This window comes from Saimiri boliviensis, chromosome 8, assembly GCF_048565385.1.
Source record: "Saimiri boliviensis isolate mSaiBol1 chromosome 8, mSaiBol1.pri, whole genome shotgun sequence".
NCBI classification, from domain to species: Eukaryota; Metazoa; Chordata; class Mammalia; order Primates; family Cebidae; genus Saimiri; species Saimiri boliviensis.
Window position 1 is genome coordinate 124,276,879 of NC_133456.1, and position 26,011 is coordinate 124,302,889.

Sequence of the window (26,011 nt, forward strand, 5' to 3'; positions counted from 1 at the left end):
TTTACCATGTTGGCCAGGTTGATCTTGAACTCCTAACCTCAAGTGATCTGCCTGCCTCCGCCTCCCAAAGTGTTGAGATTATAGGCATGAGCTGCTGCACCTAGCCTACAGGAAGTAACTTTCAAGCATGAGTGGCACATACAGGGGAAAGCACAGAATAGGACAATTAATCTTGAAATATGAAGACTGAAGGATAACACTAAAGTAGTCCACAAAATCATGGCGGGCTCAGGAAGGGGGACCACATTAAAATCGTAAGAGTGAGAACAATCCCATTAAACTTTAAAGATTTAGAACTAAAAATTATAAATGTAGGACATAAAATTTAAATAAATACAAAATTTAAGTAAATACTTACATGAGTAAAACAATATTTTGGGGCACAACTCCACAACTCTAACTTTCCAGGTTATTGAAGAGAATAACTCTCTATTCTCCTGCCCACCCTCCTCTACGTTTTTTAAAATCAAAATGTCCATGTTAACAAAGTGGAAAAAAAAAAAAAGTCTGTGTTTTCTCACAAAATGGTCTGGTCCCTGGCACTGCTTTAAATGACCAAAAAAGAAAAGAAAAGGTCCAGGCTGGGGAAATCATCGTTCTAACAGGTGTTGCAGGTTGTACGGTTCAGGACTGAAGATCCGTTTACCAAAATAAAAAAACCTGTGTGAACATGACATTAAATAATGCAGGGGAGATAACACTGATGGCCGACTGGCCGTTCCCCAAATTGAACTGGCGTGGTGGATGCAAAGTTTCATGAAAAATTTCATACAAAAAATACATAAAGTATTTTTTCCTTAGATGTACGCTTTCCAAGAAACTGCCATTTAATTAACTGCTCTTCTTTATTTACCTCAGTTTCCCTTTGCTAATTTTATTTCCTCTCACAAATATTCTTCACAAATTGGGATCTGGTTAAGTACTCATTTGTCAAATACTTCCATTTCTAAATAATTATATTACAAACTATTAAGACACCAGAATTTCCAGGCCAGGGACAGTGGCTCACGCCTATAATCCCAGCACTTTGGGAGGCTGAGGAGGGTGCATCACAAGGTCAGGAGTTCGAGACAAGCTGGTGAAACACTGTCTCTACTAAAAATACAAAAATTAGCTGGGTGTGGTACCTTGAGCCTATAATTCCAGCTACTCAGGAGGCTGAGGCAGGAGAACTGTTTGCATCCTGGAGGTGGAGGTTGCAGTGAGCTGAGATCATGAACTGCACTCCCAAATGGGAGACAGAGAGACTCCGAGTAACAGCTCAACTTAGATCTCAAAAAAAAAAAAAAAAAAAAAGATACCAGAATTCCCTCTTATATATGAATGTGTCCATAAAAGACAGAAAAACTCATAAGAAGCCAGGCATGGTGGCTCATGCCTGTAGTCCCAGCTACTCAGGAAGCTAAAGCTGGAGAATTGCTTGAACCTGGGGGGTGTAGGTTGCAGTGAGCTGAGATCGTGCCACTGCACTCCAGCCTGGGTGACAGAGCAAGACTCCGCCTCAAAAAAAGAAAAGAAAAAGAAAAACTCATCTGGGAAGATTTCATGTCTTTCTTCCTAACTCTCCGTATTTTGTTGGAATTATTTCAATACTTCATAATCCTACAACTTGTAAAAGTAAAATTTTTCCTTTTATCAGATATAGCAACAAAAGCTTCCCTTTATAAGGAAATAAGAGAAACAAAAATAAAATTTTAATTATAGACTTCTGCTTTTCTTCATATTATGGCATAATCATTGCAGCACACAGTAAGGTTGTTTTCTTTTTTTATCTTTTGTTTTGAGATCGAGTCTTGCTCTGTCACCCAGGCTTTATACAGTGCAGTGGTGCAATCTCAGCTCACTGCAGCCTTCACCTCCTGGGTTCCATTAGTTCCCCTGTCTCAGCTGGGATGACAGGTGCATGCCACCATGCCTTGCTAAATTTTTTTCTATTTTTAGTAGAGACAGGGTTTCACCACGTTGCTCAGGCTGGTCCCAAACTTCTGACCTCGGGTGATCCACCCATGTTGGCCTCCCAAAGTGCTGGGATTACAGGCATAAGCCACTGTGCCCGGCATATATGTATTTTTCTTTTTAACTTTCGTTCTAATGATAAAATACCAATCCATTATTAGATACTATTATCACAAAAAAGTTAATCACCTTATTAACTTTGAACTCCTTCACATCCATTGCTTCCTGGTGTTTAAATTGACTGCTATTAGTAATAGGGATAATGGGGATGGCATAAGTAGGTTTCATTGGCTGTCTCTGTGCCATAACCTCAGACATGATCTCTCCATTGTAGTCACCCAAATTATACCTGAAATTGTAAAAATGAAAGTTTACAATTATATATATTTAAGGAATACAATGTGATGTTTTGATACACATTTATACTGTGAAATGCTTACCACAATCAAGCTAATTAACATATCCACCACCTCAAATAGTTACCTTGTGTGTATATGTGGTGAGATTACTTAAGATCTACTCTCTTAGCAAATTTCAAGTATATAATACATTGTTATTAACCATGCTGTACATTAGGTCTCCACAACTTACTCATTTCAGAACTGCAAGTTTGTAACCTTTGATCAACATATAAAATATGTAATTTTTATTTGTGAATTATACCTAAATAAAGCTGGAAAAAGAAGAAAGTTTTGCAAAGTTAGTTTTGTAAGTACTTATCTTTACAATCATTAATAAGTAGCTGACTGGGATAAAATTATAAACATCAATTTACATTTAAGGCAAGACTGCAATTAAACTTTGACTATTCAATGTCAAACAAATTCCTTTTGTTTGTTCATTTTACTTTTTTGGCTTATAGCTTTATCATGGCATATAAATAGATGACTGCGGGGAAAAAAATCAAAAGTTGGAATTTTAACATAGCCATTTTGATGCAAGATTTGGTGAAGAAGTTAAAATTAATGCCTACAATGGTGCTAAGGATTTTTCTTCTAGTTAGAATTGCCTGGGCTATAAAACTAATTTTTCTAAAACTAATCACAAGAAATTTAACAGTGGTTTTCCTTGGGGACAGGGACTAGAAATAGGGCAGGGGGATTTTAAGTTTTCATTGTGTACCTTGTCAAACACTTGAGTGGTAAGACTGATGGGTCTTTCACCCTTTTTCTTTAAGCTTTTCTTCTTAACAACCTAGTGTTTTAAATTATATGCATTAAAAAAGAATTAGTCCTATCAATTAACTCAAACAAAAACTTCAGAATTGTCTCCCTCACAGTCCTACATACAACTAAAGGACCAAAAAAAGACCAATTTGAAATGGAAATACTTTATATATTTTAACTTTAGTGAATCCAGTCACTTTTAAAGAAAATAGAGGAAAACATGTAAAAGTATAAAAAGTATCATACCACATATTTGAACAGTTTTTATTTAAAAAAGGTATTTCTGTAATTAGATTATTGCATAGGAAATAAATTAACTCAATATACAAAACGTTAATGGCACTATACTTCCTCTAACATTATTAAAATATACTTTACCTCTTTTCCATAATTTCCAGTGTTAAGTGCAATAGCTCTCTTTTACTCTTTTCTCTTCTTTTTATCATCTCTAGAATGGTAACAGCTCGACTTAGATCTCGACGCAGCTTAAGCATTTTTTCGTAAGAGGCTTCATCATTTTTTCGATTCTGCAAATGTGAAGTTGCTTGTTTAATGCTAGTATTTCTAACTAGTGGTATAGTTATGGACACATAAAAATTTATATATTTGAAGGATTAAATTAGAATTTAAGGATAACGAAAGGGAGCACAGATGACCAGGAAATCAATTTTGTACTGATTTTTAAGCAGATTAACATTAAAATATAACATTAACAACTGCATCATAAATCTTAAGGTTAATTTATTTTAAGTTAGTATTTTTTATTGTAATTGGATAGAAAGTCATATTTGAATACAAATTAAACCACAACATTAAGATAGTCATAACTATACACAATTTTTATTATATAAACAATTATAAAAAAATTTCTTCAAGTTCACTTACTTTTCGAGTCTGCATTTTTTCAGTACGCCTTCTAAAAGCCACATAAGGATCATTTGTGCTGGAACCATCTCTCTTCTCTTGTTTTACTGATGGAATAAGAGATGGCCCTCGACAGTTTTTTCTCTTTTTAATCCAATATTCATAAACTTCTCTAATTAGTTCATCATCTTCTTTTAGCAGTAGTTTGGCTTCCTGCAGACTGACTGGCTAAATGTAAAAACATTATGTCATTTTCATACAATACACATACAAGGTTAAAAAGTATTTACTTCTAAATTTAAAGGACAATATTGATATTACAATATTATTAACAAATGGCAAACTTGAGTACAGTATGCGTGTCAGTCACTGAGCTAGGATGCTTTATATAAATTTTTCAATCTTTACGACAACCCTGGGGGAACAGAGGCACAGAAAAAATTAAACATATTGCTCGAGATTACACAGGTTACTGATAAGCAGAGATGAGATTTGAATTCATACTTTTTAACTCTAAAGCCTGCCTGATTACCCCCCACCCTCTGATCTCACACTCTTTCCATACAATACAGTTCTTTACACAAGAGTGTGTATACACCTGTTATATACAAATGAAGTTGTACCTGCTGACCACTGCCTTTTTCTAGGCGGTCAATCATCTCCTCAAATTGCAATGGGCAGATGTCCATTTTCTTTTTCAGTTTATTCACGAACACTTCATCTTCGGAATCCAAATCATAATCAGGCTGTTCAGCATCCAAACTGAAAGCTGACAGAAGGAACCATACGCAATCATTTACTGTGTGAATTCACCAACAAAAACCTCACAGATGTCTGCATAAAAACAAGACCTACACTTTCTAAAGAAGTAAGAAAGAATTTTTGGATTTTGTTTTCAAAGTCACCAACAATCTAAGCTTACAGATTTGCCTTCCACATTTAAAGTTAAAGAAAGATTATCTTCACTATGAATATACATATAAGTAATAAAAGACAACGGATGTGACCCCCTCCACCCACTCCTAAAGGCAAATAAACTAGACCCATTATTAAGAACATAAAGCAACCATTATAACATATACCATTGAAGCATGTGCAAGTGCCATTTCTATAGCTCAGAAATCATCACACATAGGCAATTTTTATAAAACAAAAGAAAACCTTTAAATAATTTTTTTCTATAATATTTAAGTCCTATTTTATAGATTATTCAACTACTTTACCAAAAGCTAAGGGAGTGGTCTTTAAAGCTGAAGTGTTAGAAGTCACTAGCAATAACAGTACAGGTAATCCCTCACCCAAAATGCTTGGGACCAGAAATGTTTTGGATTTTGGAATATTTGAACACATATAATGAGGTATCTTGAGGATAGGACCCAAGTCCTAACACAAAGTTCATTTATGTTTCACATATACCTTATAAACATAGCCTGATGGTGATTTATTATTATTTTTATTTTTGAGACAGAGTTTCACTCTTGTTGCCCAGGCTGTAGTGCAATGGCACAATCTTGGCTCATCACACCTCTGCCTCCCAGGTTCAAGCGATTCTCCTACCTCAGCCTCCCAAGTAGCTGGGATTACTGGCATGTGTCACCATGCCTGGCTAAGTTTGTAATTTTAGTAGAGACAAAGTTTCTTCATGTTGGTCAGGCTTGTCTCAAACTCCTGACCTCAAGTGATCCACCCGCCTCGGCCTTCCAAAATGCTGGGATTACAGGTGTGAGCCAACGTATCCTGCCAGCCTGATGATGATTTTATGTAATATTTTGAATAATTTTGTGAACGAAACAAAGTTTTGACTGTGATGCATCATCACATGAGGGCAGGCGTATAATTTTTCACTTGTGGCACCACACTGGTACTCAAAAGTTTTGAACTGCGGAACGTTTCAGATTTTGAGTTTTCAGCAGCTGTTACTCCGTGAGTACATTCCTGCCTAGGAGGTCTGTTTCCCTATGGGAACACTGTCATGTTGATGAAAATGGGAGGACCTTAGATCTGCTGGCAAGAACCACGCTACTATAAAACGCCATTTAATTACTTACCAAAATCAAGCTAGGTTGACATGAATATGGTAAGCAAAATATGAAATAGCTTTGATATAAAAATTTGTCTCACATCTTTCCCTTGATTCTTTCTACTAACCTTAGAGTCCCCATCTTTAGAATGGCATAAGGCCCTGTTTTCCTGTTCTCTCCAGTGTCGTCAGTTCTTTATGATCTAGTTTTCATCCAGTATGCTATTTCATGACTGCAGTCCTTTGCAAAATCACTGGTTTTCTGCTTGCCCACCAGGGAGGCAAATGCCGATTTACTCTTTTTAGCACCTAGCCTGATATTGCTCCTCTAGAATCCTTTTTTGATTGTTCCCTAGCCAAGAAGTGGTTCCTAACCCATTTTATCTTTTTTAGTGGCTGAGAACCCACTATATAGACTTTATAATCTACTTGTTAAGCATGGCTCCCTATTAGAAATGTGTGTGATCTCTTTAAAGACAGGAATGTCTTCTTCATTTCTGTACCTCTAAGTGGAGGGTAACAGGTTTCACCTTGTATACCACCTCTGCTTGCAGTACTCTACTAAAAAGCATTCTAATGTTAAGTGGGGAAAAAAATCCTTCCAAAACCAGTCAGACATAAAGTCTGTGATAGGTACAAGAGGGCACTATTTAGCTGCCAAATACTGCCATCTCTGCTTAAAGTTTAACAGTGTCCAGCCTGGAGGAGTAAAAAGATATTGGCACAGTTCAATCTATTATTTCACAGTTTTATTTTTCTTTTTGAACTATATCACATTTTTTTTTTTTTTTTTTTTTTGGAGACGGAGTTTCGCTCTTGTTGCCCAAGCTGGAGTGCAATGGCGCGATCTCGGCTCACCGCAACCTCCTCCTCCTGGGTTCAGGCAATTCTCCCGCCTCAGCCTCCTGAGTAGCTGGGATTGCAGGCACGCGCCACCATGCCCAGCTAATTTTTTGTACTTTTTAGTAGAGACGGGGTTTCACCATGTTGACCAGGATGGTCTCGATCTGTCGACCTCGTGATCCACCCGCCTCGGCCTCCCAAAGTGCTGGGATTACAGGCTTGAGCCACCGCGCCTGGCCTATATCACATTTCTATAACATTGCTAATTAAAATAAGTGAGTATTCAGACTATAAACATTTCTAGATGTTAACATCTCTGTACTTACATTACCTGCAATCACAGGCCCTCCAGTGTTTTTCCATGATCTCATTTTTGTCATTATTATGTGTTTAGGATTTTGGAAATCCTGAAGTTGATTAAAATTGTTAGATTAAAAACACTTGATATATTTTGTTCCTAACCAAAATAATGTAGGTCTATGTTGTCTAACATGGTAACCACTAGCCATGTGTGGCTAACTGAATTTATATTAATGAAATAAAATTAAAAATACAATTCCCCAGTGACAATCGTCACATTTCAAGTGCTAAGTATCTATATGTGGCTGGTGTTGTATCAGCACAGATTATAGAACGTTTCCATCATCATAGAAAGTTCTATTAAAGAGCACTGATCCAAATATTCCAGAAAGCCAAATTGACAGAGACCAACTAGCAATGTTCTGCCTTTTTAAGGTTATATTTCACTTTTGGGATCTCATTTATACACTAAAGTTTGGCATCCTCTTCAAAATTTATTTTTCTTTAGATCATGTCACATGTCAAACCACAATCACAAAGCTTAATTATTCATAAAAACAAAATGAGCTTGCCAAGGATCACCTTGCTTTGCATCAAAACACACTTGCCATAGCTTCTGGTAGATATTACATCATCAATGACAAGTCACACCCAACTTATCAGGGGCTGCATCAAGCCTGAAAAGGATGATTTCTATCACACAAACCAGGAAGCCCCAGTTCTTTCCCTCTGACATTAACAAGGACCTGAGTGTCCGAGCCCTTTTGCCTCTCCAAGAGGCTTTTTTATTCAGTGCAAATTCATATAAAATCTTAAATAGGAAGAGTACCCAATCTTGTTCATATTTTAAATACCAAAACTCTAGAGAAAAGCTAACATGTAAAAACCCACTTTAGGATTTCATTTTACCAAAAAAACCCCACAGCCAACAACCTTAATATGTAATTTAGCTGTAGCTGAACTAACACATATCTCAACCCAAGCTAACAAAAAAAAAAAATAAAATATTCGTTATGTTCCTGGAATTAGGAGTATCTTCAGATTTTTTGGGTCATGTTATTCGATGTGTTTAAAGTAAAAAACAGGGTCTAAAGAAAAACAGGCAAATAGGTCATCTCTTCTAATTAAGTTCTATCAATTAAAGTGAGACCTAGCTTGTTAATAATTCTTTTTTCTTTTTTTTAAGATGGAGTTTCACTCTTGTTGCCTAGGCTGAAGTGCAGTGGCATGATCTTGGCTCACTGCAACCCCACCTCCTGGGTTCAAGCAATTTTCCTACCTCACTCAGCCTCCTGAGTAGGTAGGATTACATGTAGGCCTGTCACCATGCCTGGTTAATTTTTGTATTTTTTAGTAGAGACGGGGTTATACCATGTTGGCCAGGCTGGTCTGAAACTCCTGACATCAGGTGATCTGCCCACCTTGGCCTCCTAAAGTGCTGGGATTACAGGTGTGAGCTGCCACACCTGGCCTGTAATTGTTAAATAATGAGAACTACACTGTGGAAGCTGGCTACTTTAAAAATACTCTGATAAGAATAAACCCAGAGATGCATATAGGTATGAAAATACAGTATTATGTATGATACACAGATGCAGGAAAAAGTATACCGTAACTACCACATAGACATAAAATAAGCTTAGGTGAAATACAGTAGGATTTATACATTGATAAGATGATTTTTAGAGGAAATCCAGGCTGGTACAAACCATGGTATTTGAAGTCTAGTAATAGATATTTCCCATGGGGTGGCAGGTATTTGACAACCTTGCCTTAGATCTAAGACAAGGAATTAAAGTTTAGTAATAGAGATGAAATGTATGTGTCTATGTAACAAATGCCATTTATGACACAAGTGTGCATTGGATGAGTATGTCCATAACTTCAAACTGCATTTTAACAATACAGGAAGCAAACAGTAGAAGGGTATCTGGATCCATGAAACAGCACACAATGTGGATTAGGAAAAAACATATTCCCTGATTCAAAAGAAGGAAGGAACACTATTCGAGGCTGAAGAAAAATCATCACACCAGTTGTGACCTGAGCACTAACTGCATGATTTATAATATCTACTTGCAAAGCTCTTGGTATCAATTCTGAGCAGCAGAAAAGACTGTTGTGAAGGTGTTGTGTTATTACTATGGGCTTTTGGAAATCCTCAAGTTGATTAAAATTGTTACAATTAAAAACACTTGATACATATTTGACATCCTCGCCTCAGATCTAAGACAAAGATTATCACTGACTAGCTAGATCATGAAAATCTTCAGTTTCCTTTGTTTAAAAGCTAGAGCTTGGGGTCACCTCTAGAATGTACTTAGCGAAAATGGGGAATATCAAATTTGAAATCCCAGATATAAGATGCTTTGTACATAAAGTTCTCTGGCTGCTATAGATTTCATCTGTCAGAAAGCGGTACCAGAAGAATATGCTGCAGGGGATGTGGAGGCAGGCAGAGGGAAGGAGAAAATAATCTTTCAGAAGCTGAGCACAAAGACAGGATATCCATTCTGGGAGGTAAGGTACATGTCGGTTCTACTTTAGGAAAAAGTATCTATTAAAAAAACCTTATTTAGAAGTCAAAACTTATACAAGTTGTTGAAAGAAAAACAGTACAAGGAACACCTGCATACTCTTTACCCAGATTCAGCTACTGTTAAACACTTGAAACTCAACATTAAGACACCCGTCCCACATAAAGTGGGCAAAAGAGGCCAGGCATGGTGGCTCATGCATGTCAGCACTTTGGGAGGCCTAGTCGGGTGGATCACCTGAGGTCGGGAGTTTGAGATCAGCCTGGCCAACATGGAGAAAAACCATCTCTACCGAAGAAAAAAAAAAAAAAAAAAAATAGCTTGGCATGGTGGCGTGTGTCTGTATCCCTAGCTACTCAGGAGTCTGAGGCAGCAGAACTGCTTGAATCCAGGAGGCAGAGGGTGCAGTGAGCTGAGATCACACCACTGCACTCCAGCCTGGGTGACAGAGCGAGATGAGTTCAATGAGATATTACTACACACCTATTATAATGGCTAAGATGAAAAATAGTGGCAAACCCCACTGCTGGAGAGAGAGGGAGAAACTGGGTAATATACACCTGGTAATAATAGAAAATGGTACACCTACTCCAGACAACGGCATGGCAGTTCCCTTCCAAACTAAAAATGGATGAACTCTGCAACTACACTCATGAATATATACCCCAGAGGAAGAAAACTCATGTTCTGGCTGGGTGCAGTGGCTCATGTCTATAGTCCTAGCTCATGTCTATAGTCCATGTCTATAGGCCAAAGCGGGTCAATCACCTGAGATCAGGAATTCGAGACCAGCCTGGCCAACGTGGTGAAAACCCATTTCTACTAAAAATACAAAATTAGCCGGGCATGGTGTCACACACCTGTAATCCCAGCTACTCGGGAGGCTGAGGCACAAGAATCGCTTGAACCAGGAGGTGGAGGTTGCAGTGAGCTGAGACTGCACCACTGCAGTCCAGCTAGGGTGACAGAGTGAGACTCCGTCTCAACAAACAAACAAACAAACAAACAAACAAACATCAACAAAATCACGTTCTCAAAAAACCTTGTACATGAATGTTCATAGCAGCTCTATTTGTAATGATCAAAAACTAGAAACTACCCAATGTTCTTCAATAAGTGAATGATTAAATAAACTGTGTTATATACATGTCATGGAATACTGCTCAGCAATAAGAAGGAATGAACTACTGATATATCCAACAACTGAATGAAACTCAATGATACTGAGTGAAAAAAGCCAACCTAAAAAGGATGCATACTGCATAATTCCATTTATGTAACATCTGTGAACATAATTATACAGATGGATCACAGATGAGTGATGGCCAGTGGATGGGGGGAAGGAGAGGTGTGGTTATAAAGGAGTAACTAGAGGGAGTCTGATGGTGATGGTGGCGGTGAGTGTCTTGATAGTGGTGGTGCACAAATTTATGCAGGGCTACACATGACAGAGAACCACCAACACACATACATATGTGGTGCATGTATAACTGGTGAAATCTAAATAAACTCTAGATTGTACCAACTTCAGTTTCTTGGTTTTGATACTGCACTATAGTTGTGCATGAGGTTAACACTGGATGAGGCTGGAGGAACTGTGCAGGAGACTTCTTTGTACATTTCTTTGCAACCTCCCATAGATACAGGGCAGCTAACACAAATTTAGCAGCGCTATCTTTACTAACATTCCAAAGTATACATCTTTCCAAAGACAAGTTACCTCAAATTTGTACTGATAAAAAAATGTCCTCCCAAATGAGCTACAATTCTGCTGTCACTTATTAATATTTGATTATAATGTCAGCAGTCAATTCCTTTTTCAATATAGTATCTTTTGACTTTACTGACCACATATAATTCACTAGTTAACAGTAAAATATATTTTATAGATTTTGATCATAAGTAAGTCATCTTTAAGACATGCACTAATTTTTTTCTCATAATGATAATGTAAATTAGTATATTTTTATCTTATTTTACTCAACCTTGCTTTAACCTAAAAGCATGCATTTATAAGATAATATAGCTTGTGGCAGCAGAACAGAATGTAGTTCTAGTTAACATACATGGGAAAGATCAGATCCCTAGCTTTCAAATCCACTTGACACGATTTTCTGGAAAACAACTTTTTAGGTTCTAATATTTTTATCAGACTTGTTTGTAATGTCTGTGTCTACCTCTTAAACGTGGCAAAACATGTGAGTGCACAAGTGAACTAGTTAAAATTGGTTTCTCAATGTGCTTGCAAGGAACAATAAGAACTAAATAGGTAAAATTGTCCTAAAAAAAAAATGCAGATGGTCCCCTAGGAAAACTTCTTGATCATAAAGATTAACAAGACAATGAAAGCTACAGGAATTTTACCTTATTAACTTTTCAATTATTTGTTTTTAAGTTGTTAATTACTTGGAGATTGAGTAAAAGCTCTCAGCTATTCATCACCAAATGTCACACACAGTTATCAAATGATCATTTCTTATGAAGACCCTATCACTATTAAGTGAAATAAGTTCCCAATCAGAACACTAAATTTTTAAAAAATTAGCATCACTCTACTAGAAAAAAACAGATCTGGGTTGGCAAGCTATGTCCCATGGGCCAATTCTGGCCTGCCACCTGTTTTTATCATTAAAGTTTTATTGCAACACAGCCATGTTCATTCATTTTTGTATTCTCTTCAGCTGATTTTGCACTGCAATAGCAGAGCTGAATAGTTGTGACAGACTGAATGACCCACAAAGCCTACAGCAGTTACAATCTGACCCTGTACAGAAAAAGTCTGCTGACCTTCATTTACATCAAGTTAAGACTATTAATATTATTAATTCTGAACAGGAAGAAAACTATTTCTAATCTGAAGTATTTTTTTTTAAAAATCCTATTTGTCTAAAGCAGCACAAGATTGCATGCTGGGATAAAACAAAACATGTAGAATAATAAATGCTATCTTTTCTTGTCTGGTAGAGATCTCAAATTATCATTCTAAAAGTTGAAAATGGGCTCTAATAACTCTTAAGCTGATGCAGGTCAATGAAACAAGTAATGAAAATGTTCCTGAACAGATAAAAATCTGTCATTACATAATAAGAGAAATGTAGAAAATAAAGTCATTAAGAGAATCATTACTTACGCTGTATGTGAATGAGCTGCTTTGGCATCTTAAATTCCCCAGGATATATAGACTCATAGTAAGCAATATTACTTTCTGCCTCTGGGACTGGTATAACCATATTATCCCTCTTCTCGCCATACACCTGCTGTGCTGAAATAGCTCGTTGAAGATGATGTTCCTAAAAAGAAGAAAAAAATAGCTAAGTTCATGTATTTTTTTAAAAGTAGCAAACAGATCATAGAAGATTTGTAATTTTTTTTTCTCATTTGTTTTTAAAATAGAGATTCCAGTAGTAGGCCTTGAAAGCATGTTGTTAACACGATACAACTAGTGATAAAATCAGTTTAGGTAGAAAGAAAAAACATTTCTCAGAAACACTGAATATTTCCTCAATATAGCAAAAAGAATTGCCAAAACAGAGAGTTATATAAAGAGATTCAAAACAGGTGACAAAAACAAAGCTTGCATTTTATAGATGAGATGAGGAGGAATTAAAACATTTGAACTTGATATATAAAGAAAGTGGGCTATGGCTAAAAGACATTTTATTGATTAAAATCTCTTATTCATATAGTACTTCAGACTTTCAGGAGGTATTTAAATACAAATCAACGAATACGATTTCTTCAAAGAAGGGCAGTGGTTTTCTCCATTTTGAGTTGAAACTGACTGACTGAAAATCCTGGTCTTTTGTCTGATATGACAACCTTTCATACACATTTCCAGAGCCCTTTCTGAGCAGCTGCAGAGTATCTGCAGGGGCAGAAAGCACATTCTCTGGACTCAGGCTGTCTGGATTAGAACCCAGCTCCCATAGTGAAACAGTTTGTGACTCCCAGCAAGAAACCAGTCTCCTAAATCTATTCCCTCCAGTCAGAGAAAAAAAGAATCTACTTTATGGAGATGGAGATTTAAGTAAGATAAATGTGAATAAAATGTTTAGTATAATGCCTGGCATATAACAGGTGCTCAAAATAGATTTTGGTTTAGTCACCACACCTAGTTTGTGATACTACCAACTGCCATATACAAGTATTAGTCTCATCCAGCCCTATCAACACTGAATCAACACTGAATTTTGGTATGTACCTTATTAAATTCACACACACACACACACACACACACACACACACTCTCTCTCTCTCTCTCTCTCTCTCTCTCTCTTATGGATAAAAAACATTCTAACAGTATAAAAAGTTCCAGCCCTCATAGGTAGCCTGTTAAGAATGCGTATAATCTTTCCAATATTGTCATGTATATACAAATGTGTACATTTAAAAATAAAGGAATATAAATAGTCCTATATAAATAGATATAAGATATACACATAGAACTTTAGAACTCTACCCCTAGCTTTGGTTTGCTTGATCTATCCTGGAGATCTTTTCATAGCAATACTTCTTCTACATTCCTTACAATAGCTGCATTATATTCCACTCTATTGACGTATATATTGATGTGTCAAATTTATTTAACCAGATACAAATTGATAGAACAACCTAAATGCCTGTCTCCTAAGTGCTACACAAAAACACTTGTGTATTATGATGTACGAGGTATCTCTGTGGACTTGTGAAAGCATCTGTAGGACAACTACAAATAGAAGTGCTCAAACAGTACATCTAAGGTTGTAACAACACATATTCCCATCATTCCTTAAGTAACCATTACTCAACATTCCTTCTGAGTTTAAAACTCTTTACCCGTCTTGTTACTTTAATTTCTTTACAAATGATAGTCAAGTTTCTTTTCCTTCAAATGTTGCTCTTTGCTCATTTTCAAAAGTGTTGCTTTTTTCTTATTCATACTCAATTTGATTTTTGATTCTAAACCCACAGAATACCTAATGACCCCTGGGAGGTGGCAGAAACTAAGTACGTATTGTGTGCATGTTGGGTGGGGAGAACAGTGTCACTAAACAGCGAATTCTATCTTCTACTTTGGTAGTCTGTTGCCATATTTACTGACCCTGAATGCTCACTGACACAAGGTGTTTTTGCCAACCCCAACGTCAGTCAGTTACATGCATACTCTTCAATGCTCAGATATCCTCAAATATTAAAAAAAATATTCTTAGCACACACACCAAGTTTGCTTTTTGTTCCCAGCTCAGAACCCTTCATCTCTTAACCCTTAATTTCTATGTGTAGGTAAACATGTTAAGTCAGATGTTTTCTTTTGGACTTTTACAAATCCGTCTTACTTTTGGTGATGCCTTTAGGACATAGCATTCAAGCATTCATTTATTTTGTTGAACTAGTTCTCATATCTGGCACCTGGTCCAAAAGAGAGGTAGTTGTAGGTGAGAACAGAATATGCCAATGTCAGCTGGGCGCAGTGGCCCACACCTGTAATCCCAGCACTTTTGGGAGGCTTGAGGCGGGTGGATCGCTTGAGTCCAGGAGTCTGAGACTAGCCTGGCCAACCCCATCTCTACTAAAAATTAAAAAAATTAGCCGAGTGTAGTGGCATGTGCCTATAATCTCAGTTACTCCAGAGGCCAAGGCAAGACAATCGCTTGAATCTGGGAAATGGAGGTTTCAGTCAGCCGAGACTGCACCACTGCACTCCAGTCTGGGCAACTGGGCAATACGCGGTCTCAGAAAAAAGAACAAAAAGAAGAAGGAAAAAAAGCCAGTGTCTGAGATTATTAGTTGGTCAGAAAACGAAAAAAATTCACCCATGTCAGGTTTTTGCCCCTTTCAATAGTTTATTTTTACATCTATAATTTATTTTTTCTGTAAGGAGAGACAAAGACCTACCTTTTTTCCCAAAAGAGTGAGCCATCTGTCCTAATGTCATGTATAAAATCGTCTACTCTCCTTAATCATTAAAAATGTCCCCAAAGGAATCCTCAGACACTGTTGGTGGGAAGGTAAATTAATACAGCCACTATGGAAAACAGTGTGGAAGTCCCTCAAAAATGTAAAGAAAAACATGATTCAGCAATCTCACGGCTAGGTATATACCTGAAAGAATGAAAATCAGTATACCAAAGAGATATCCGTACTCTCATGTTTACTGCAGTACTTTTCACAATAGCCAAGATTTGGAATCAACCTGTGTCTATCAGCAGATAAATGGATAAAGGAAATGTGGGAGTATACACAATGGAATATTATGCAGTCAGAAAAGAGAATGCAAACACCTATCGTTTGCAACAACATGGATAGAACTGGACATTATGTTAAGTGAAATAAACCAGGCACAGAAAGAAAACTTTTGCATGTTCTTGTTCATTATGTAGGAGCTAAAAATTAAAACAACTGAACTCAATTTTCCACTAGAACAACAGAGAGGACGAGTTACCAGAGGCTGTGAAGGGTACTGGGGAGGGGGAGAAAAAGTGGGGATGGTTAATGGGTAGAAAAATACAGTGAGTCAGAATGAGTAAGAACTAGTATTTGGTAGCATGGCAGCACGATGACAACCGACAGTAATTTATTACATATTTTTAAATAACTAAAAGAGTAGAATTGGGAAGTTCCTAAACAAAAAAAATGGTAAATGCTGAAGTGATATATATCCCAATCACCCTGATGTTATTAAACATTGTATGTCCCTATCAAAAGGTCACATGTACTCCCTAAATATATACACCTATTATGTACCCATAACAATAAAAAATTTAAAAAACTTAAGTCTCTATATTATAAAATACATTTCACTTCCAACTGGGAGTATTTTCAAGCTTTCTTTTTTCTTTTCCTAGTCCATTCAACTCTCTCCAATGCCAATATTTAATGAGTTTTAAACAATGTAGCCTTGGGCTGGGCACAGTGGCTCACACCTGTAATCCCAGCAGTTTGGGAGGCCGAGGCAGGTGCAACACTTGAGCCCAGGAGTTCAGTATTAGCCTGGGCAACACAGCGACACCCTGTCTCAAAATAATAAATAAATAAATAAATAAATAAATAAATAAATAAATAAGTAGAACAATGTAGCCTCATACTGCATTGCCTCATTCTATCTAGCATGGTAATTTCCCACTCATAATTTTTCCTTATCAGGTTTCTCATTTATTCTTTCAAATAAACCACAATAAAATTAATTATTTAGGTGTAAAACATGGCCCCTAAGGAGTTCTGATTTTTATAGGCAATATAGTACAATGATTAAGAACATGGGCTTTGGCTGGGCACAGTGGATCATGCCTGTAATCCCAGCACTTTGGGAGGCCAAGGCGGGCAGATCACTCGAGGTCAGGAGTTCAAGACCAACCTGGCCAACATGGTAAAACCCTGTTTCTACTTAAAATACAAAAATCAGTCAGGTGTGGTGGTGCACACCTGTAGTTTCAGCTGCTCAGAGGCTAAGGCACAAGAATCGCTTGAACCCAGGAGGCAGAGGTTGCAGTGAGCTGAGATTGTGCCACTGCACTCCGGCCTGGGTGACAGAGCGAGACTTTTTCTCAAAAAAAGAAATAATTAAAATAAAGAGCATGGACTTTGCATTCAAGAGTTCCCTGGATCTGAATGCTGGCTCCACAGTTTACTAACTCTATGACTTTGGGACTTGGGATAAATTATTTATTCTTTTCCAACAATCCCATATGGTAGGTATGTAATACACATTTACAGATAATAAGAGTTTTATTTGTAAATGTGTGTTACATGCCTACTATATGGGATTGTTAATATGCCCAAGACCTACTAATACTCAAAACATGGCAGCCAGTCTATACCTTTCATTATTAGAGAAGCTGAACGTTTTCATACATTTAGTTATCATTTATATCCCCTTGTATAAATAGTGCTTTGTAGAAAAAACTTCTCTTATGTTTATACCCATTTTTTTCCTAACTGTGAAATCAAAATTGTGTGTACCGATATTACAGTGAACTGTCAGTACTTTAAAAAAATCTTATTTGTAGTTTTTTGAAATCCTATTTCATGTAGGCTGGGTGTGGTGGCTCATGCCTGTAATCCCAGCACTTTGGGAGGCCAAGGCAGGCGGATCACTTGAGGTCAGGAGGTCAAGACTAGCCTGGCCACTGTGGTAAAACCTTGTCTCTACTAAAAATACAAAAGTTAGCTGGGCGTGGTGGCATGTGCCTGAAATCCCAGCTACTCAGGAGGCCGAGGCAGGAGAATCGCTTGAACCTGGGAAATGGAGATTCCAGTGAGCTGAGATTGTACCAACGCACTACCACCTGGGCCACAAAGTGAGACTCTGTCTCAAAAAAAAAAAAAAAATTTAAAAAATTTCATATAATTGCGTCCTATTTTTAACAGTCAAGAAAACAATCTTCACTTCATATATGGCATTTAGAAGTGAAGTGTCACGATGTCTGCAGCATACTTTCAAATGGTTCAGAAAACAGGATTTAAAGAACAAGAAAAAATACTACAAAATGTTGTAGAATCTGGGTTGAAGGTACATAGATGGTCACTGTACTACTTTCAACTTTTGTATAAATTTGAAAATTTTTATAATAAAAAATTGGATAAGGAAGAGGGCACTAAGGATCAGGATGTACATAATACACAGCAAATATGGTTAGGTTCTTCTAAGGCTTAAAAAAAACATAAACAAAACAAAACCAAAACCAAAAAAACCTTCCTTCCTCAACAGCTGAAATAACCATTACCTTCTACTATTCATATTTCCTCCCTCCCCAAGGACACCAGCTCTCCCTTATCCATAGGGGCTACATTTCAAGAACATCTCAGTGGATGCCTGAAACCTCTACTGAACCCTATGTCTACTATATTTTTCCTATAGTAACACACCTATGATAAAGCTTAATTTATGAGTTAGGCACAATACGTAACAATAATAGAACCAATGTAACAATATCCAGTGATAGGTTATGTGAATGCAGTCTCTTCTTCAAAATATTATACCACACTCACTTGTGATGTGAGATGATAAAATGCCTCCCTGATGTGATGAAGTGAGGTGAATGAGATAGGTGCTGTGATGTTATATTAGGCTACAAACGAAACCTAATTTAAAACGTTTTTAAAAACTCATTTTAACTTAAAAATCATTTCTGAAATTTTTCATTTAATATTTTCAGATTGCTGCTGACTGCGGGTAGTTGAACCTGTAGAAAGCAAAACCATGGATGAGAGGGGATTGCTCTGCACGCCAGGAGCCTGAGATGAGGAGACCAAACAGAGAAGGCCAGTGAGGCTGAAGCACGGTGAGTGAGGTGCTGAGTGACACATTCTTGTGTACAAGGAGTCAAGTGCTAGATCATGCAGAGTGTTAGGGGTCATGTGAAGAATCTGTCCTTTTTCTAAGAGCAATAGTGGCTGCAGGGTTTTACAAGAGCACCTTGGCTGCTATGTAGTAAATGGACCACACTTTATAAAACAGAATATATGTAGCCCTTAAATAGTTTAGAATATTTAACGACATGCACAAACCATCAGTTAAAGAGACATCTGAAAATTGTATATTCAAGATATTTAAACATTTTTTAAAAGACTGAGCCTATATATATAGAAAGCAGTGTAAAGTATGGATAGATATATACCTCAATCTTCCATACATTCATTTATTCCCTACCTTTACTTTTTCATAGCACATTAACATCCTCTGATATGCCAATAGTTGGTTTGTTTACTACCATTACCCACCTCTCCCTGCATCTCCATCCCCAATCTAAGCAGCATGAGAGCAGTGATTTTTGTCTGTTTTGTTCACTGCTGTTATCACCACCCTAAAATAGTGTTTGGCACAAAGTGAAGTGCTTAATGTGTATGTATATGTGCATGTACACACACATGTGCACACATGCACACACACACATACATACAGTTTTAAAGTACATGCACCAGAAATTTAATAGGTTACCTCTGGGTGATATAATTTTCAAACTCTCTTCTGTACTGTATTATATTTTCTTAAATGTACTTGCAATACTTTCTGAGTACATTTCACAAAATAATTTTCTAAAACAATGGTAATTTGCTTTTTCTTTTTGAGACAGAGTCTTGCTCTGTCACCAGGCTGGAGTGCAGTGGTGCAATATCGGCTCACTGCAACCCACCCCCGTTCAAGTGATCCTCCTGCTCAGCCTCCGGAGTAGCTGGGTCTCTGGGCCTACAGGCATGCGCCACCACGCCCAGCTAATTTTTGTATTTTTAGTAGAGATGGGTTTCACCATGTCTATCTCTTGGCCTTGTGATCCGCTCACTTTGGATGGTCTATCTCTTGGCCTTGTGATCCGCTCACTTTGGCTTCCCGCAGTACAGGGATTACATGAGCCATCATGCGGCCAACAATGGTAATTTCTAAAAGACATAATTTGATTCAGTGAAGCCTTTCCTATTTGAATCAGTTTCCTTCAAGAGTAGTTTTCCAGGTAAACAAAATATTTTTAAAACCCAAAGCTACATATAGCTATTTTCATAAAATAACATTAAATAAGTGAAGGGATTTTTTTTTTTTTTTTTTTTTTTTTGCTTTCAGCAGGAAGATGTAAAATGGTAAAGCCAAGTAACAAAATAAATCAGGAAATGACGAGCTCTGTATTCCATTCAACAGATATTTAGTTAATGCCTTAATTTTTAGTTAATGCCTTAACTAAATATCTGAGATTATGCAAGTGTAAATCACAATGATATTCCAAACTGTTTCACTGAAATACTAATTTCTAATTATTAATAGGTAGTCTACTGAGAAGTTTGATACTTTTTTTAAGTGTAGAGAAGGCTCAGTTTGAAGCTTAGATTTTTTTTTTTTTTTTTTTTTTTTTTTTTTTTTTTTTTAGGGTTTCTGAGCGCTTTCAGCATGGTAATGTAAACTGTAGTTCTTAATAAAGGAGGATATAGCCGCCGGGCGCGGTGGCTCAAGCCTGTAATCCCAGCACTTTGGGAGGCCGAGGCGGGTGGATCACGAGGTCGAGAGATCGAGACCAACCATGGTCAACATGGTGAAACCCCGTCTCTACTAAAAATACTAAAAATTAGCTGGGCATGGTGGTGCGTGCCTATAATCCCAGCTACTCAGGAGGCTGAGGCAGGAGAATTGCCTGAACCCAGGAGGCGGAGGTTGCGGTGAGCCGAGATCGCGCCATTGCACTCCAGCCTGGGTAACAAGAGCGAAACTCCGTCTCAAAAAAAAAAAAAAAAAAAAAAAAAAAAAAAAAAAAAAAGGAGGATATAGCCATTCCAAACCAATGACAAGAGAATCATTTTTTTTCAGAAATCATCCCCTAATAGTTCATAGAGAACCTTTGGAATACAGTTTGGGAAATGCCGGTATATAACTAAAACGAAAGATATGGGGCAGAACATCCAGACTTGATTCTGTTCATTAATTAACGTAGTCTAAATTGACCGCATGCTGACCATTATGCGCCCGGCACTGGGACACACGGCAAGTAAGAGAGACACGTTCTACATGACACTGCAGACGTCAGACGCCAACATGGGGACGGGCACTAATGAGATCTTTCTAAAAATAAACATTACAGTATAATAAAGCATTATGAAGGAAAAGTGCAACATGTTCAGAGAAATACAAACAGGAAACATTTCTGAGACTCTCTCTTTAACCAGTGGAGAAAGTGACATTTAAACCAGTATTTGCAGGAATAGGAGTTAAGTGAAAGACGGTTTTAAAAAGAGGGAATTGGCCGGGTGCATGGCTCACATCTGTAATCCCGGCACTTTGGGAGGCCCAGGCGGGAGGATCATCTGAAGTCAGGCATTTGAGACCAGCCTGGCCAACGTGAGGAAACCCTGTCTCTACTAAAAATACAAGAATTAGCTGGCATGGTGGTGGACACCTGTAATCCCAGCTACTCTGGGGGCTGAGGCATGAGAACTGCTTGAACCCGGGAGGCGGGGGTTGCAGTGAGCCAAGATCATGCCACTGTACTCCAGCCTGGGCAGCAGAGCGAGATTCTGTCTCGAAAACAAAACAAAAAGACCACGGAATAGCTATGTTTGAAGACTACTTACAATTTATAACATGTTGGATGGGTAAAATTTATTTATATTATAAAATTTACAATAATTAGGTTCAGTTGTGATTTCAGTTAAGTGCTGTAACACCAAGATTAGTTCCAATTTTTCATTTTACAAACTCTCAAATCAGCCTGATTTCAAAGTGAACAAAGGAAATACAATTAAATAATTTAAAGAATTATTTAATATGCAATCTTATAAAAATGGAGTTGGAATCAGATAAACCACAGCTTATAATTAAGCAAATAACTTAAAAACTTCTTGGGCTGAAAACAATTATAGATAAGTTTTCTATACATAACAACACGAACAATAAAAAGATGAGATAACATTGAACAACAACCTTTAGAAAGTTCAGAGGCACACTTTCTTGTCATGAGCCTTGCTGTCATGACACCCAGCTCTGGAAGTATTCACTTTTGTCACTTCAGCCTGCCTACTGCAATAGAAGAGCACAGACTTTAGAGACTCAAGTGTGAATTTTAGTTTCATCATCTGACTCCAAGTTCAGCAAGTCACCCTGCTATGCATTTTTATTATTTGCAAAATATATTTTCCTTACCCATCTTTCCCTCTCTTCTCTCCAGCAGGAAATGCTCCCGCTTTGCTTTGTTAGTTTTGCTTACACCATGAAAAACATTGCCTTATCAGGTGGCTTTCTATAGTGTCTGTTAAATGCATGAGTAGCTGACAAAAAAGGGTAAGCCTGCTCTAAACAGGGCCTATCACTAATATGAAGAAGGCACAAATATTTTTTTATCACATGAGTGACATTTGCTATCTGTAGATAAAGCCTACCTGAAGGCATAGGTTTTGCGAATCTGTCATAAACATCTGCTCTGTTCCTTTGTTCACACAGGTGCGTATCTTTGCTGCTGTCACCATTCCTCATGCTCTCACCCCACCACAGGAAATTCCCACTTGAGTTTCAAAGTCTGGTTCAAAATGATTTTTTCTCTACCTCTCCTAGGAAGAATTTCTCCCTCATCTGTGATTCTGCACTACTACATTTTATACTTAGGGTACTGTGCTGTCACTATTCATGTTTACATACTGATCTCCAAAATGTGAGTTCTTTAAGAGTAGAGACCATGTCTAATGTGCCTTTCTATCTTTTCCTTTAAAAGATGTATTCTCATGTACTATTTGGGGACTGTAAATCTTTTAAGGATGAGAACTAAATTGATACTGTTTTTGTAACCTACTCATTGCCTAGTATAATATTTTGGCTTACTGGTAGGCACTCAATATTTTATAAAATATCATTGTAGAAAGATGAAAAGGATCAACCTAAATAAAACACATGAAAAAAGACATTTCTACTTGCTCTATAATTACAACAAACATTACTGAATGGAAAAGAGCTATTCAAGGTTATATTATGCAGATTCCTAAACAAAGATTAAATTGTATTCACTCATTAAATTTTTATTTACGCAAATGATGATCATACCACTTATCCATAATAAGGCCAGATTTAGACCTTTTTGGTTATTGAATTAAAAATAGCTTGTTAAAAGCAACAGTAATATATGAAATTCCTTATGTATTAATAAGTGATGACTAATTCTGTAAGAAGCTACTTAAGAAGTTTAAATCCACAAATATTTACGCATGTATTGGGAGACTCCATTGCTATCTGAACAAAAGGCCTGAGCTGAATTATTTTCTTTCCTATTTTCAAATGACATTTCTAAGAACCCAAACAAATAACCCTATGGAGGAACACTGCTCCAGCAAATACCACCTAGTTTTTCTACATCCAAATGGCCAGCCCTTCCTGGACTCATTATAATCGCCTCTAACTGGTTCTCTGCCTGCACCTTCATCTAGTCTTCACAGAACAGTGAGAGCAATCCTGTTAATACACAAGTTAGGTCATGTCATTCTTCCATTCAAAATCTTACACTTATTTCCCATCTCAGAATAAATCCCAAAGTCCTTGAATTTGCTTCCAAGGTCCAACATGATATGCACTCCCCTTTCCTTGTTACCTCTCTGGTACTGTTTACCATTCCCCTTTTCACTCACTGTGCTCTAGTCATATTCGGATTCCTTTGTTTGTTAGTCTTATAAGAATCAGCTTGCTCCCTCACCTCTTTTAAGTTTTTGTTTAAAAGTCATCTTCCCAGATTAATCAGATCATTCCTTACCAGTTCTCCCACTATAAATCCAGCAGAATGGCCAAAATGGAAAAGGCTAACAACGTCACAGGATGGTGAGGATATGGAATACCTAGAACTCTCATACATGGTCAGTGAGGAAAAGGCGATAGATCCTTTAAGACCAAATACACACAATCCCTAGCCCAGCAAGTCCATGACTAAAAATTTACTCAAGAGAAAGGAAAACACAAGTCCACAGAAAGACCCTCAGTAGGAATGTTCAGACAGCTTTATTAATAATAGTCTCAAACTGGAAGCCACTCAAATGTTCACCAAAATAGGACAGATGAACAAACTGTGGTAAAGTCATACAGTAGACTACCACTCATCAATAAAATGGAACAAACTAATTCTACATGCAACAACAAGGGTAAATCTCAAGAACACTACAGACAGTAAAAATAGCTTCACACAAAATACGTCAGTGAAGTTCTCAATCAGGCAAAAACAATCTATGACAGAAAAAAAATTCATAACAGTAGCTCCCTCTGGGAAGTGGAGGCAGAAACTGAGAAGGGGAATGAAAGACTTTTCTGGGATGATGGTAATGTTCTCTATCTTGATGGGGGGCTGGGTTATATAAATATATGAAATTGGCAAAATTTAACCAATATCCACTATTTGTGAATCTCACTGCGTGTCAGTTTTACCTCAAATGAAAGAAACAATAAACAGTGAACTTGAATGAATGATATGCATGCTGAAGTACTTAGGAAAACATACATTTGTGTGTAATTTACTTTAAATGCCTTGAAAAAATAAAATGGAGAGATGGATACATGTGCGAGAAAACAAACATAATAAAGTGGAAGAATCTAGCTAGCAGTGTATTATGGGTACTTATTATAAAGTTCTTGAAACCTTTACTGAATATTTGAAAATCTTCATAGTAAAATCTTGCTCAACCCCAGAACACTGTATTCCCCAGCTCTGCTTTATTTTTCTGTAGCTCCTTATAGACTACTTGACAGTTTCCTCTCACCAGAGTATAAGATCCATGAAGGCAGGAGTGAGATTTTTTGCTTTGTGTTATACCAGGTCAAGAATCATGCCTAACGCATATAAGTATCCAATAAATAGTTATTTAATAAATAAATGAGCCAGTGAATTACATCAGTTATTTAAGGTCCACTAACTATTACCATTTGGAATAGATTTCATAAAGAAATGAAGATAACAATTCCTAAAAGCAAATAAAAAATTAAACCTGTAATCCCCGCACTTTGGGAGGCTGAGGTGGGTGGATCACTTGAGGTCAGGAGTTCGAGATTAGCCTGACCAACATAATAAAACCCTGTATCTACTGAAAATATGAAAAATTAGCCAGGTGTGGTGGCATGCGCCTGTATTCCCAGCTACTTGGGAGGCTGAGGCAGGAGAACTGCTTGAACCTGGAAGGTGGAGGTTGCAGTGAGCCAAGATTGTGCCACTGTAGTCCAGCCTGGGTGACAGAGCAAGACTCAATCTCAAATAAATAAATAAATAGAATACATTTTGCTTTTGTATCTGAAATATTTAAGGATAGTATCTGGCAAAAAAAAAAGAACAATTTAATATCTGTTATTTTCCACAAGAAATAAATGATACAAGGTTATCACTGTCTACCTATCCTCCTGCTTAAAGCTCAGTACTCAAATTAATTTCTAGAACACAAAAAGGAAGACTTTTGTTAAGGTACAGATAAAATAGTCCAGTTCTGTTATTTCTCTTCAGCATGAAACATTTGCCAATTTACTACTTGCCTCACAAAATATACAAGATGTAAAGTCAAGTGACTTAGTAGCACCATCAGGGCAGCCCAGGCCTGAATTCCATTCTGATCCTTATTCTCTCGTGTCCTTATTTGTGCCCCTGGTACCCCTTTAGACTTAGGATGCTTGTGCTGTGAGTATTAAGAGCCTACATGCCGTGTGAGGTGTGACAGTGTAAAGGGGAAGGGAATAAAATTAAAGTCTCTTTCTATGCTTAGAAAAGCCACAATCTAATTGAATAATTTCTCCAAAATTAAAATTTAAAAGGCCCCCAAAACTGTTACTTTCTGTTGTAATCTTTATGCTGATGATTTCTATGCCTCCAAAATAGCCCCAAGAGCAGTAAAGTAGAAACACAAATGTGTGTGTGTGT

General features: G+C 37.1%; 1 protein-coding gene across 4 annotated transcripts in view; it reads right to left on the minus strand.

The window, feature by feature from the left end:
• Positions 1–26,011, minus strand: part of EPC1 (enhancer of polycomb homolog 1) — a 112,007-nt gene that overhangs the window by 22,656 nt on the left and 63,340 nt on the right. For all 4 annotated transcript variants that reach the window (XM_010349052.3, XM_003938377.3, XM_039478795.2 and 1 more), the window contains exons 2-6: positions 12,817–12,976; positions 4,610–4,755; positions 4,008–4,214; positions 3,501–3,649; positions 2,146–2,305 (exon numbers count right to left, since the gene is read on the minus strand). In XM_010349052.3, the coding sequence (XP_010347354.1) occupies positions 2,146–2,305; positions 3,501–3,649; positions 4,008–4,214; positions 4,610–4,755; positions 12,817–12,976 (822 nt within the window). The remainder of the gene's footprint in view (positions 1–2,145; positions 2,306–3,500; positions 3,650–4,007; positions 4,215–4,609; positions 4,756–12,816; positions 12,977–26,011) is intronic.